Source organism: Protomyctophum parallelum (genome assembly GCF_964188405.1).
Source record: "Protomyctophum parallelum genome assembly, chromosome: 21".
Lineage (NCBI taxonomy): Eukaryota > Metazoa > Chordata > Actinopteri > Myctophiformes > Myctophidae > Protomyctophum > Protomyctophum parallelum.
This window is the reverse complement of record NC_139713.1, coordinates 6828258-6843257: the sequence shown is the minus strand read 5'-3', so window position 1 is coordinate 6843257 and position 15000 is coordinate 6828258. Positions and strand designations below refer to the sequence as shown.

General features: G+C 43.3%; 1 protein-coding gene across 1 annotated transcript in view; it reads right to left on the bottom strand.

The window, feature by feature from the left end:
- Window positions 1-182: 182 nt before the first annotated feature.
- Window positions 183-15000, bottom strand: part of vcanb (versican b) — a 76980-nt gene continuing 62162 nt past the window's right edge. Inside the window, exons 13-17 of the mRNA XM_083792978.1 lie at window positions 14901-14994; window positions 11292-11374; window positions 10408-10552; window positions 7175-7357; window positions 183-4238 (exon numbers count right to left, since the gene is read on the bottom strand). Of these exons, the coding sequence (XP_083649104.1) occupies window positions 4018-4238; window positions 7175-7357; window positions 10408-10552; window positions 11292-11374; window positions 14901-14994 (726 nt within the window). The 3' untranslated portion in view covers window positions 183-4017. The remainder of the gene's footprint in view (window positions 4239-7174; window positions 7358-10407; window positions 10553-11291; window positions 11375-14900; window positions 14995-15000) is intronic.

Sequence of the window (15000 nt, the reverse complement as noted above, 5' to 3'; positions counted from 1 at the left end):
GGGAAGAAAAAATAATAAAGACAAACTATCTAAATGTACATGTCAAATAATTCTAGTGGAATCAAAATCCTGTACCTCAGAGAAAGTAGCCTCTACCTCAACATTGAACATGGGCAGTATTGAGTGAATGTGGTTAGATATGACATTAACACAGAGACGTATAATGGTGGTGGTATCTTTATTGCACAGACAGACAGACAGACCAAAACAATAACCAGGAACAGTAGGCCTACAGTAAACATAAATAAAGAATTAAACAATGATTATGTATATAAATAAGATCCCATATTGTCCCTTTGAAACACACACAGTAGAGTAGAAACACACACAGATATGCATACACTTTCATATCACAAATACAGAGTATATAAAAATCTATACAGAACGTCATCAAAGGTACAAAACAGAATGTGTACCGAATCACAGATATTAAAATGGGGGGGGGGGGGGGTATCCAAAATTCCCAATTCAGCTGTCACTCCAAAACATCAAGCCTCGACAATGTGTAAAAGAGTTTCGATGCAGCTACTTTTCATGTATCAGAGTAGACTTTTCAAAAAGCAAGTGATTCTAACGTTTAATATATAGTTTGTGGCAATTTTCAACACGCCACGTACGTCAGCGCGCAACTATAAGTTCAAATCAGGCTTGTGAGGCACAGCTAAATCATGGCCACCAACAAACAGATGCAGGCTTACTTTGCAAAAACAAACGAATAGGCCTATTCAATGTGCGACTGACAATACACATGGTGCAGCGTGTGCTATATTCTGCATGATGATATAACAACATGACATCTATACAAATGAAGAAGGCGTTATTGAAAGCATTCCGTTCTAAAAACAATTAAAAAAAAAGTTTATTCCATATCACAGCTCATTCATAGTTCTACTGTATACAATATGTTACACTCGTATGGCTTCACATAATATAAATCATAGACTTTATGATTATAGTATCACTAATATAAGTTCAACATACACAACACATTCATAAAAAAAGGCCAGTCCAGAGTTCCTTCACTAAGTTTGAGTAGTAAAATCCACAATTCATTTATAAAACAAGCCAACTCCCTTTACAGTATAATTTTCTATTATGACTTATGATAAAAAAAATAAAAAATAAAATTATGAGAAAACAAAACAAAGCAGCATAAAAATGGTAGATGGGGCTAATTGAAATATAACGTGACAATCATTTAAAAATGATTCTACTCAACACTATAAACCCCAATTAATGCTGCAATGCCAAACTTGTTTTTTTAGTGAATAGAAAGTTATTTTAACTAGTCTGTATGCTGGTAGAGTATATGTTAATACCAGGCAGGCGGCAAGGAAGCTCTGCTGAATTGGAAGCCGATAAGGACAGGCTTTTCAGCCTTGCAGTTGTCATGAATGGCCGAGATCAGATCAGTGGGTTCCCAATAAACCTTCCTGGTTGGAGACCCAAAAGAGACATTAGTCGTTTTCCCCCGACCCAAACTACTAGTGAAAATAGCAGATCTACAAGCGCACAACATGTTGCTTTCGTGCCACGTTGTGAGCTTGTAGATCGGCTATTTTCACTACTTCTTAATTTTTGTTATTTTATTATTCATGAAATGTCTTGTTTTCAAATGTATACAATTATTTAAAATGTTTTTATTTAAAAAAAATAATTCATAATCTTTTGAAATACATATATAGCCTATTTTAAAATGCAGGGGAGAAGAAAAAACTAGATTTTTACTCGAGTCGTGACCCATAAAAATGGGTCTCACTGAGTCCCGACCCACTAGAGAAGGTATTTGATAACAATGACTGGACCTTACACTTTTTATACCTAAACACCATTTCATTAACTAAACATTTGTCATAAATACTTTATGCTTCCAGTCGCTAGTATAAAGTCATTTTTTCAATTATTATGATATGCATTTATTTTATTTTATTTTATTGTTGTCTCCCTGCTCTTCCATTGAGACATTTTGATCCTGTGGTCCAGGCAGGACACCTACTGGTGGACAAGAGGTATTGCATGAAGCTAAAAAACGATAATATCTCCCCTGTCCTGGCCAAATGCTCTTTCCACCTCCAACGCTAGCCTAAAGTCTCCCATACACTGCAGATTTTGTAAAGATTTTTAAAAGCCTACATTCTAGTCTAATTTAGTCTAAAAAAAAAATCCAAAATCTTGTCAAAACTCTTAATCGGGTATGGTGCATTTAAAGGGGCATTTTGATCTTTAGTTCAACAGTAGAAATGTTGGTGCTCGCATGGGATTAAATACCAGGAAGGTCGGACATAAAATCCTGCAGATTGCAGCTTTAAAAAGTGTAAAGGTTAATTAAAGGGCAGATTACTGTATGTCATAAAGTATCTATATTTAAATAATATATAATATGATTCACAGAAGGCACTGCAGTGTGGACATACTGCATTCGGATATATTATTAACCCATTCAGGACAGGAACCCCTTTTGGTGTTTTAAGCATTATGTTATACTTTAGCTATTGAAAAACAAGCTCATAGCTACGAGCTTGTAGATCAGCTATATTTTGAAAAATCATGGAAAATGTGGCACACATCTTTGAATATATATATTCTTTCAGAGCGAATGTTTTCTAACTAAAATCTTTGCTTCTGGGGGAGGGGAACAACATAGTCCCTGGAACAACATTTGTTCAGATGGGGGTCGGCATCCAAATTTCATATATATTTGTGAAATTGGCTTGTAGATCAGCTATTTTCGGGGCGCAACCCAGCACTCTTTAGCCAGTGGAGATGCGGTGTAACGACATTGGATTTCTAAACAAATTTGTTCAACACGAAATAATGTGTTCAAGTTCAGGAGAAAAAAACGATTCTTCTGAATGCTGCCTTCCGGTATGGCATGGAAGGAAAGGAGTGGCGTTTGTATTTCTTTCACCATGTAGTAAACAAACGCTACATTCGCGGTCTGGAGAGGGCAGTTGTTTTACAGACGGGTAGAAGGGCAGGGGCTGAAGCCCCCTTTGATGTCTATGTGTGCAAGTCCCTGAACCATGGTACAACGCTGAGGAACTGAACATGACGCCAACGACGTCAACTTCATCATTGGAAGTACGGGAATGTTGGTGGGAGTTTGCTGACTCGCTCTCGTGTTTTGTGAACAGCGTAGGGCAAGTTAAGATCATAGAAGGCAAGGTGTTTTGTTTTGTTTTGTTATATTTCAAGGAACCTGTAACTTGTTAACCATTATGAACCCCCATAACTCCCGAGAGCATACAAATTAAACCATTAAATGGACCCGTAAGCAGGGCCAGCTTACTAATGGCTTTAAGGGGGCACAAAGATGGTAGGGAGAAAGTGAAAGAAGACTCAACCGTCGCCGCAAAAAGTGCAGAAATTTAGAAGCAAAATTAAGGCCGATCGATGAAGGACCGCTAAAACGGTGAAATGCGCCCGTGGCGCGAAGCGTCTGTTTTCCACGCTGCGCAAATACTAACGTCGTGAGTCGTGACCGAGGGGGATAGTAGCCTCTAGCGGCAGTGATGTCAGACTTGGGTTTTCTATAATATTCATTATATTATATTTAGTAATAAGTTAGTGTCCAACACTGTTTGTGAAACAGCCCCCCCCCCCCCCCTTGTGTCCATTGATAGACACAGACAGGTCAATTGACAGTATTCATGATGTGCCATAGCTTCACTGTCGGGTGGAAACCTTGTATGTCGAAAACTTTATTTTTTATTTTCTTTTTATCTTCTTTTCATGTTTAAATAGTAGCCTATCTACAAGCACGCAAAAGTGTCGCACCGTGACACGTTGTGAGCTTGTAGATCTGCTATTCTTCCTACTCCCACCAAAAATAAATAAAATAAAAAACAGAAAATAATGAAATATGGAGATACAAGGTTTCGGTCCCGACAGTGACCATAATTATGCGTAATGAGTTTCCAGCCCTTTTTTGCAGTCACTTGTCTTAATACATATTGGCTCAATTGTTTTTTTTTAGGTCTGATAATAACACTAATTTAAAAAAACAAAATAGGTAAATCAGTGTCTCAGCTGATCCTGTTGTTGTTGTTGTTGTTGTTGTGAATGTTGTCTCTTCTCCCTCAGCAGTCGTCTCTGCTCCATGTGCTGCTGCTTCTTCTGGCTCTGGAGGTGGTTGGTGTGAACAGCGTTGTGGTCGTAGTGCCTCGCCGTGTTCTGGTGCTCGTGGGTTTGGTTCTTATTGTGGTGCCGGTGACTGAAGGCCTTATGGTAGGTAGCGGCTGCACAGGACAAACAACGACAAGAGAGAGAGAGAGAGAGTGTGAAAAAGACATGAGAAAAAGACAATGAAAACAGCCACACAAATGGTCCAGGCTAAGAGTCTGTGTCCTCATACTTAAAAGGAGAATTCTGGAGTAGCCGTTTTCTTACAGTAATCAGACGATAATATATCCATTATCTCCTGGTAGAGGCAAACACAAAACAAAACAAAAGTCCTTCTCTAGCGCGCTGTAGCTCCGAGCAGGGCGGAGGGGTCTCTTGGCCGCTCGGAAGCCCATTTGGGCCAAAACCCATTATGAGCAACAGATACAAAAAAAAAGGAATAGCAATTTAGAGATAGACCTGCCGGGCACGGCCGGAACTGAGGAGCGCTCCGCATGGAGTTTTCAGTTTGTTATGGATATGGATATATTATCGGCAGATTACGGTAAGAAAACAGCTACTCCGGAATCCTCCTTTAATCCATTAATCGGCCGGTTTGGTTTTTGTCAACCCCCAATAATAGTTTCTTAGTCGACAAGTCTTTTTCTTATGGTTTTTTTAATTGTTTTCTCCATGCACATCTCTAGTAAAGTATATGTTAGCCTTTAATTATTCTGCCAGTCGGATAACTTAAAAAAAAAAAAAAATTAAGATATTTATTTGCGGCATACGCCTTTTATTGATTTTTTGAAGGGACAGACAGTAGGCTGACAGGAAACGGGAGAGAGATGGGGGATGACATGCAGTAAAGGCCGTGTCGGGCTCGGGAGTCGAACCCGCGGCACACTGCGACTGGATTACCAGTCAGGTGCCCAGACCGTTACGCCACGGCCTGGGACCAGTCGGATAACTTAATTAAGTTCTCAACCTCATCAGCCTGAAAAGGCTGCTCTCTTCATGATTGTGTGCAGCGAACACTATTTGAAACATCTAAATCGATGAAATCAAATGGTGCAACAAAAAAGTCATAACTAAGACAATTAGTCGACTAAAGCCCACCACACACCGGCTGCGTCCCCCGCGCGGCGCCGCGCGGCGGACACAGCCGCCTCCATTATTTTCAATGAACCTATCGCACACCGGCTGCGTTCCGACGCGCGCTGGCGCGCGGTCACGCCTCGCCTGCCGCGCAGATGCACCGCTGTTCTATTTTCCAGGCGTTGCCGCGCGGCCTCCACCCGGCTATCCGTGGGCGTGGCAATGGAATATAGTCAACAAAACTCCCCAGCCGCGTGGTAGCGCGCCGCGTCCTGTTGGTGTTGCCGTGCGGCTATGGCGGGCGGCAATACTGTACCGCGGCGGTACGCGCGGCGGTCGCAGACGGTGTATGTGGGCTTTAAGACACAAGAATGTATTTAGTCGAGGACAGCCCTATATGTTCCTATATGCCAATGTGTAGATCCTTTTGTTTTGTCTGGGAACAGTGAATACAAACGGACTAACTAATAGGCAAGAGAACAATAAAGCATACATCCCCCCACGACCTCTACGCTCCCAAGATACTGGAAAACTCTCAGTCACATACCACAATAACATAAGGGTTGGAGGGCAGAGCATTCACACACCGTGCCCCCTGTCTCCGGAATGCTCTCCCACAAACAGTACGAGATGCCAACTCACTAGACATTTTTAAACCCATTCTGACCTGAGATCAGATGTCTTCTATACATCCTGACAGTTTTCTGAAAAAGCCATGTTTCATGTGTCAGTAGTTCTTTGATTTTCCAAAAATAGCAGACCTACAAGCTCATAGCGCGCCACTCGGTGGCGTGCTATGAGCTTGTAGATCTGATTAGATTAGGTTTAGGTGTCTGCCCCGGGGGAGGTTAGGGTTAGGGTGAGGGAGGAGGTAGGTTGTCGTTCGGGCCAATGCTCTGTCGGATGAAAGGCATGCACTCTATTGACACATCGTATTATGCTTGTTATTGTGTTATTGTGTTATTGTACTTTCTGCTTTTTGCTGTGTATTGTTGTGAAGTGCACAGAGACCCCTTGGGGTGATGTTGCACAATAAATAAAAATAAACTAAACTAATCTAAACTAAGATAGCATACTTAGATAGCATTTCTGTTATCTTAGATAGCATAGTATAGTATACTATATATGTATAGTTTATATGTATAGTTTCATTATATAGATATTCCACTGTTACGTTCTTAGCTTACGCATGTTTCATGATAAATGCTTTGTATTCCCATGCTTTTTTGTTCTTGCTTAATGTAAGTTGCTCTGGATTAAGAGCATCTGCTAAATGCCTAAATTGTAAAATTGTAAAGAAAAGCTATCCTGCCCGTGACTGGACCGTACTGACTGGTACTGTCTGCCTGGTACTGTACGTGACTGGACCGTACTGACTGGTACTGTCTTCCTGGTACGTGACTGCACCTAGTGCACCGTACTGACTGGTACTGTCTTCCTGGTACGTGACTGCACCGTACTGACTGGTACTGTCTTCCTGGTACGTGACTGCACCGTACTGACTGGTACTGTCTGACTGGTACGTGACTGGACCGTACTGACTGGTGCTGTCTGCCTGGTACGTGACTGGAGCGTACTGACTAGTACTGTCTGCCTGGTACGTGACTGGACCGTACTGACTGGTACTGTCTTCCTGGTACGTGACTGGAGCGTACTGACTAGTACTGTCTGCCTGGTATGTGACTGGAGCGTACTGACTGGTACGTGACTGGACCGCACTGACTGGTACTGTCTGCCTGGTACGTGACTGCACCGTACTGACTGGTACTGTCTTCCTGGTACGTGACTCCACCGTACTGACTGGTACTGTCTTCCTGGTACTGTCTTCCTGGTACGTGACTGGACCGTATCTTCCTGGTACTGTCTGCCTGGTACGTGACTGCGACGTACTGACTGGTACTGTCTTCCTGGTACTGTCTTCCTGGTACTGTCTTCCTGGTACTGTCTTCCTGGTACGTGACTGGTCCGTACTCACGGCTCATGCAGGTGACCTTGGGCGTGTCCCACTGGCCGTCGGCGCGGCAGCGGATGGTGGGCGGGTGTCTCTGGATGAAGCCCGTCTTGCAGTGGTAGCGCACCAGGGCGCTGATCTCGTAGCGAGGCTTCATGGAGCCGAACACCCGGGCGTCCTTCACCACAGGGGGCTGGCTGCACGACACTATAGGACACAACAATACAGACATGTTATATAGAGAATTAACACACAGGCGTCCTTAATCTGTTCACCACAGGACACTATAGGACACAACAATACAATACATGTTATATAGAGAATTAACACACGGGTGTCCTTCTGTTCACCACAGGGGGCTGGCTGCACGACACTATAGGACACAACAATACAATACACGTTATATAGAGAATTAACACACGGGTGTCCTTCTGTTCACCACAGGACACTATAGGACACAACAATACAATACATGTTATATAGAGAATTAACACACGGGTGTCCTTAATCTGTTCACCACAGGACACTATAGGACACAACAATACAATACATGTTATATCGAGAATTAACACACAGGTGTCCTTCTGTTCACCACAGGACACTATAGGACACAACAATACAAACATGTTATATAGAGAATTAACACACAGGCGTCCTTCTGTTCACCACAGGACACTATAGGACACAACAATACAAACATGTTATATAGAGAATTAACACACGGGTGTCCTTAATCTGTTCACCACAGGACACTATAGGACACAACAATACAAACATGTTATATAGAGAATTAACACACGGGTGTCCTTAATCTGTTCACCACAGGACACTATAGGACACAACAATACAAACATGTTATATAGAGAATTAACACACGGGTGTCCTTAATCTGTTCACCACAGGACACTATAGGACACAACAATACAATACATGTTATATAGAGAATTAACACACGGGTGTCCTTCTGTTCACCACAGGACACTATAGGACACAACAATACAAACATGTTATATAGAGAATTAACACACGGGTGTCCTTAATCTGTTCACCACAGGACACTATAGGACACAACAATACAATACATGTTATATAGAGAATTAACACACGGGTGTCCTTCTGTTCACCACAGGACACTATAGGACACAACAATACAAACATGTTATATAGAGAATTAACACACAGGTGTCCTTCTGTTCACCACAGGACACTATAGGACACAACAATACAAACATGTTATATAGAGAATTAACACACGGGTGTCCTTAATCTGTTCACCACAGGACACTATAGGACACAACAATACAAACATGTTATATAGAGAATTAACACACGGGTGTCCTTAATCTGTTCACCACAGGACACTATAGGACACAACAATACAATACATGTTATATAGAGAATTAACACACGGGTGTCCTTCTGTTCACCACAGGACACTATAGGACACAACAATACAAACATGTTATATAGAGAATTAACACACGGGTGTCCTTCTGTTCACCACAGGACACTATAGGACACAACAATACAATACATGTTATATCGAGAATTAACACACAGGTGTCCTTCTGTTCACCACAGGACACTATAGGACACAACAATACAAACATGTTATATAGAGAATTAACACACGGGTGTCCTTAATCTGTTCACCACAGGACACTATAGGACACAACAATACAATACATGTTATATAGAGAATTAACACACGGGTGTCCTTCTGTTCACCACAGGACACTATAGGACACAACAATACAAACATGTTATATAGAGAATTAACACACAGGTGTCCTTCTGTTCACCACAGGACACTATAGGACACAACAATACAAACATGTTATATAGAGAATTAACACACGGGTGTCCTTAATCTGTTCACCACAGGACACTATAGGACACAACAATACAAACATGTTATATAGAGAATTAACACACGGGTGTCCTTAATCTGTTCACCACAGGACACTATAGGACACAACAATACAATACATGTTATATAGAGAATTAACACACGGGTGTCCTTCTGTTCACCACAGGACACTATAGGACACAACAATACAAACATGTTATATAGAGAATTAACACACGGGTGTCCTTCTGTTCACCACAGGACACTATAGGACACAACAATACAAACATGTTATATAGAGAATTAACACACGGGTGTCCTTCTGTTCACCACAGGGGGCTGGCTGCAGGACACTATAGGACACAACAATACAAACATGTTATATAGAGAATTAACACACGGGTGTCCTTCTGTTCACCACAGGACACTATAGGACACAACAATACAAACATGTTATATAGAGAATTAACACACGGGTGTCCTTCTGTTCACCACAGGGGGCTGGCTGCAGGACACTGGAGGACACAACAATACAAACATGTTATATAGAGAATTAACACACAGGTGTCCTTCACCACTGCAGCACACTGGACACAATAATACAATGTTAGAGAGAGAGCAGTGGTTTTCAACCCTTTTCATATCAAGGTCCATTATTTATTCTGCATTTGAGCCACGGACCACCATTTTGGAGATTTGGCCTCTCAGACCAAAAACGTACAATATTTTGTTTGTTGTCATTAGATAAGATATTGTCCACATGCAGGAGAGATTACAGGAAAACGTTGAATCCAAAATATCAATTCTTATTTCTTCTACATTCTCTAATTGTGTAGACTTCTTGTAAATTAAGTAATGGAGAAGTTTAACAATAAGAGAGGGTAACATTCATTCATTCATTCATTCCACTTTCATTTTACACTCAAGAGTTAACCCATTCTGAACGGGCACCCATTTTGGTGTCGGCATCATGTTATGCTTTAGCTATTTAAAAATAGCAGATCTACAAGCTTGTAGGTCTGCTATTTTTTGAAAAATCGAAGAACGACTGACATTTTTTAGAATCTGATCTCAGGTCAGAATGGGTCAATCAGACCAATGTGTGTCCAGTGGAAACCTCGTATGAATCTGATCTCAGGTCAGAATGGGTTAAAGATCTATAAGGGTCCATTTGGTTACCAACTCTCCATTGAACCTCCTCCAAGGACCACTGGTTGAAAACCACTGATATAGAGAGATCAGTCCCCCTCTCTATATCAGTGTATTTGTCCAAAATTAGCTGACTGTACTTTAGTGTGTGTGTGTGTGTGTGTGTGTGTGTGTGTGCGTGCGTGCGTGCGTGCGTGCGTGCGTGCGAGTGTGTGTGTGCGTGCGTGCGTGCGTGTGTGCGTGCGTGCGTGCGTAGTACCTGTGCCCTTCTTGCAGGTAAAGGTCAGATGGTAGTTACAGGGCACGTCGTTCCACTGGCCTCCCTCGTGCCAGATCATCACCACACAGTCCTCTCCTGACTGGAAGAAGCTGTCCGGCTGGTTGGGCCTCCAGTAGTCATATTGCTGCCGTGAGGAGAAACCATTCAGCAGGAATTCTACTTAACCCATTCTGACCTGAGATCAGATTCATACGAGGTTTCCACTGGACACACACACTGGTCTGATTAACACATTCTGACCTGAGATCAGATTCTAAAAATGTCAGTCGTTCTTCTATTTTTCAAAAATAGCAGACCTACAAGCTCGTAGCGCGCCACTCGGTGGCGCGATATGAGCTTGTAGATCTGCTATTTTTCAATAGCTAAAGCATAACATGATGCTATAACACCAAAATGGGTTCCCGTTCAGAATGGGTTCTTTTCTGTTCTCAAATACACATTTTAGTATGTCTAAAAAAAAAACAAGAACAAACAAACTGTTTGCCTGTGTTTAAAAATATTGAATACAACTTCAAAACATCAGATTTGGCAAGAATAGCATGCTAAAGTTACAGTTATATACAATACATATATGTTAAAATTCATCAATGTATTAATTTGATAGGAATTGCACGTGTAACTGCATGTGCTTTATCAGAGTAGCCAGACGGTGGTGCCATTGAGCCACCTTACAACTCTACAGTGGAGCTCTTTAATTTAGTTAAAAACATAATTATTGACACGCGCACAGCACACGCACATGCACACACGCACACGCACACGCACACGCACACGCACACGCACACGCACACGCACACACACACACGCACGCACACACACACACACACACACACACACACACACACACACACACACACACTCACCATAACCTTTCCATCAGTCCATCTGAAGTCTCTCTCAAACATCTTGTCGTTTAGACCGATCCACTGGTAGTCGTGACCCAGACCTGGCAACACAACACAATACAAACACAACAACCTGTGACTTTATGCAATAAACAACACACCGTATATCGTGTAAAAAGAGGTATGTATGAAATTACTTTGTTTGTGAATATAGGCTCTTTATATACACAGCAGCCATACTGGAAAGACATTGTGCCTCTCCTTTACTCTTACCTCTCTTACTCTTACCTCTCCTTTAGGTCCTTCACCAGTCTAATCAAAGCCAATACTAATGAAGGTCATTATACTAATGAAGCCATTCATAACCTCCCCCGTAACCAGGGCTCACCAACATAGGTCAGTAGTACATAGTCCGTAGTAGTACTTAATCTTAATTTGATCCTAACACCCACTTTACTGAATGTGCATGTCAATTATTTACTATATGACTCTATGGCACATTATTTATTATGACACTATGGGCACATTATCAGTCCAACTAGTACTAGTGGTTCTCAAATGTTTTATTTGCAAAGACCCCCCTTAACTCTGTCATTCAGGGCTATCTATTGTTTTTCTGGTCATAGTTTTGTCCACTCATTTTCTATGTCTGTGGCAAAAACAAAATGATGTTGACAGAAATGTCCACCACAAGCCAACATGGCGACGACCCCCTGCCCTTAACTCAGTGTACAAATGTAACCAAACTGGAAGCTCGACGGGTCGTCGTGTCTAGCGCCACGAATCTGTGTCGCAGTGCGGTGTCCAAGTAAGACACGCACACACGCACGCACACGCACGCACACACTGTATCTTTCCCCACAAGACCAGCTCAGTGGCGTTGTGGTTAGAGTGTCCGCCCTGAGACTGGGAGGTCGGGGTTCGATCCCCGGCCGCGTCATACCAAAAAACTCTGAAAAATGTGCCCCAGTGCCTCCCTGCTTGGAACCCATAGCATCAAGGGCTGGATTGTCCCTGCGACATACTGTAGCGTCATGTCCAGGGGGTGTACTTGTACATGAAGCTGCCTCACGCTACAGAAACAGGAGATAGACTCCTGCCCATAGAGTATATATATATCTATAGAGAAGACACCCGAGTTCTCCTCCCATCCACTTGCATTGAGTTGCTCAAAAGCGCATGAGGCGGATTCACTCCTCCTTCCTGGTAGGAACAGAGTGCATTCTGGGACGGATTTGCAATGGTGAGTGGCCCCAAACACATGAACGCGCTGCCGTTGAACGCGCACGAGCGTCGTCCGTCGTGAACGTGTACAATGATAGTCAACGCGTTCATGTGTTTGGGGCCAGGCTGCAATACCTTCATTCGGCCACTATGTCCATTTCGCCTCAAGATTTCCTCTGGGTGCCTTCTCGCTCCTGCCCCTATGATGGGCTCGCGAGGGTCCATTTGGTTCCATATATGCTAAATGGAACAGAGCCTTCATTAGTACAATTGGTAAGACCTGTGAAGGAAGTGAGGAATAGGTCCCATTTCTTTCCAATATGGCTGCTGTGCATGATAGAGCCCAATAAAGTGGAGCTGGCAGGCATCATGAGGCATGACCACCGAATGAAGTCAAACGCTCTCCCTTCAGCGAGGCTCTGACGGACCGCGCCGCGCCGCGTTGGTTTCTTTAGAGACGCCAGCATCATGACGTCGTCGTCGTGTTCTCGCTGACCTGCCAAAGCGCTGAGGGAAAGGTTTGACTGCGTTTTGCACGCCATGAGGCTCACCCGACGGCACTATCGTGAACAAGTGATTAGATAGAGGTTGACGGAGAGGGCACGTGAGCGTGTGACTGTGTGTGTGTGTGTGTGTGTGTGTGACTGTGTGTGTGTGTGTGTGTGTGTGTGTGTGAGAGAGAGAGAGAGAGAGAGAGAGAGAGAGTGTCGTATCTGGACGCATAATTCTACCTAGGCTAAAGTCACTGTGGGAATCAATATTTCAGTCGGTGCATAGTAAGTGGCCTGGCTGGCCAGGTGTGACAGGAATTTGCATGCTCTATTGTTTCCACCAAGAGGCCAGTCTCATACGTCACTCTATCTGCATTTCAATGACATTCGTATGTAAAAATACCGTCTGCCCAGGAACACCTCTGTTGTAGACCACATATATATGGCTGTAAATACAATGTTGGGTGAAGCTTGTGGGGGCAGCCTGCCCGGACGGTCAGCTCTAGGGCTCCGCGGCTCAACTCAAGGGCCGCGGAAAGCCCTCTGTCTTTGTCTGACTTACTGCAAATAAATACATCGATGGATCTTCAGTTCACCTCTCTCTGCTTGTTTCCTTTCATCCGACCGCCTGAGACTTTGATGCAGACTCTTCGTCCTTATTTTGTCTATTTTAGTCAAGTTAGATAGTGTACTTGAAGTAAGAATATTTACTTCAAGAGCTGTTGGATCTAAACTGTACTTTATTTTCGACTTTATCTAGAGATCAGGACACCACTTTAAAATCTGGAAAAGCGTTCAGAGGCCCACCCATCTGCACGCGGCCCTCCCATTTGAACCACTTCACTCTCTCTCTGTGTCTACTATTTCTTTTCTCAGAAAGCCAGCCTGGGGATCCAAGGTCGAGGGGTTAAGTGCCTTGCTCAGGGACACGTCGACACCATGGGCCGTGCATGGGCGAGCCGAGGGGTGGAACCGGCGGTGACCCTCCTGACTGCCCGGGCCTCCCCTTCCCACCCCCGGGGCAAAAATAACTAACTTTGAATGTTGACATAACATAATAGCATTTTAGCTAGACGTTTATCTAACCTTCCATAACTCAAAGTCGCTTTACAAACAACGGAAAAAAACAAAAAAATCACTTTATCGAGAGAATAACTATTTTAAAAAAAAAGACTAAAATTTAAGCAAAACCAAAAACATTAAAAGTATTCCGCGGCACCCCATGTTGTCCATGTAGGGAATGAGACATTAACCCCCAGGTGAAGGAGTTTAAAGGACCACTTCACCACTTTTCAACCTATCTTCATATAATAGGTCCTCAATCATAATCATGAAAAAGATCTGTCTCTCACAGGAGGGCTGTGGGCAAATCAGAAACCTGTCTTCCAGTGACATCATCGGTGGGGAATACAAGCTAATAGAAACTGCAGGCTTTCTAGTCCTGAAAAGTTGCAATGTGAAAATGGAAGCCATCGTTCTCACGATAATGAAAATCTAAACATTTTTGTAAAAAATAAATCTGCCTAATGATGATGTCACTGGAAGACAGTTTCTAAACTGCCCACAGCCCTCCTATATGAGACACAGACTGAGTAGAAACAAATCGTGCCATTTAATCATGATTATTAGTGAGGACCTATATATTATATGAAGATAGGTTGAAAAGTGGTGTAGTGGTCCTTTAAGTATATCTCTCCGCAGAATCGGAGCAGTGGGGCGGCGGTATTGCAGTCGCTGTGTATCACACAGCTGTGACGAAAACAGAGCTGAGCCAGAAGGCAAAGAAAGCTCTGGAAAGTCTACCGAGCAAATCTTCGCTCCTACTTCTCGGACCTGCGTCACACACGGCACCCCCAGGCTGGCCCACTTTGAGACACCCGGACTTAAGTTCCGCCTGACACCTGTCACTCACGGTTGACGTACTGCTGCTCCTCCAGGGACAGGATGCTGGCCAGGTGGGCGCCATGCAGACGACACTCCCGCTCGGCGGCGTCCCACGTCCGATGGTGGGC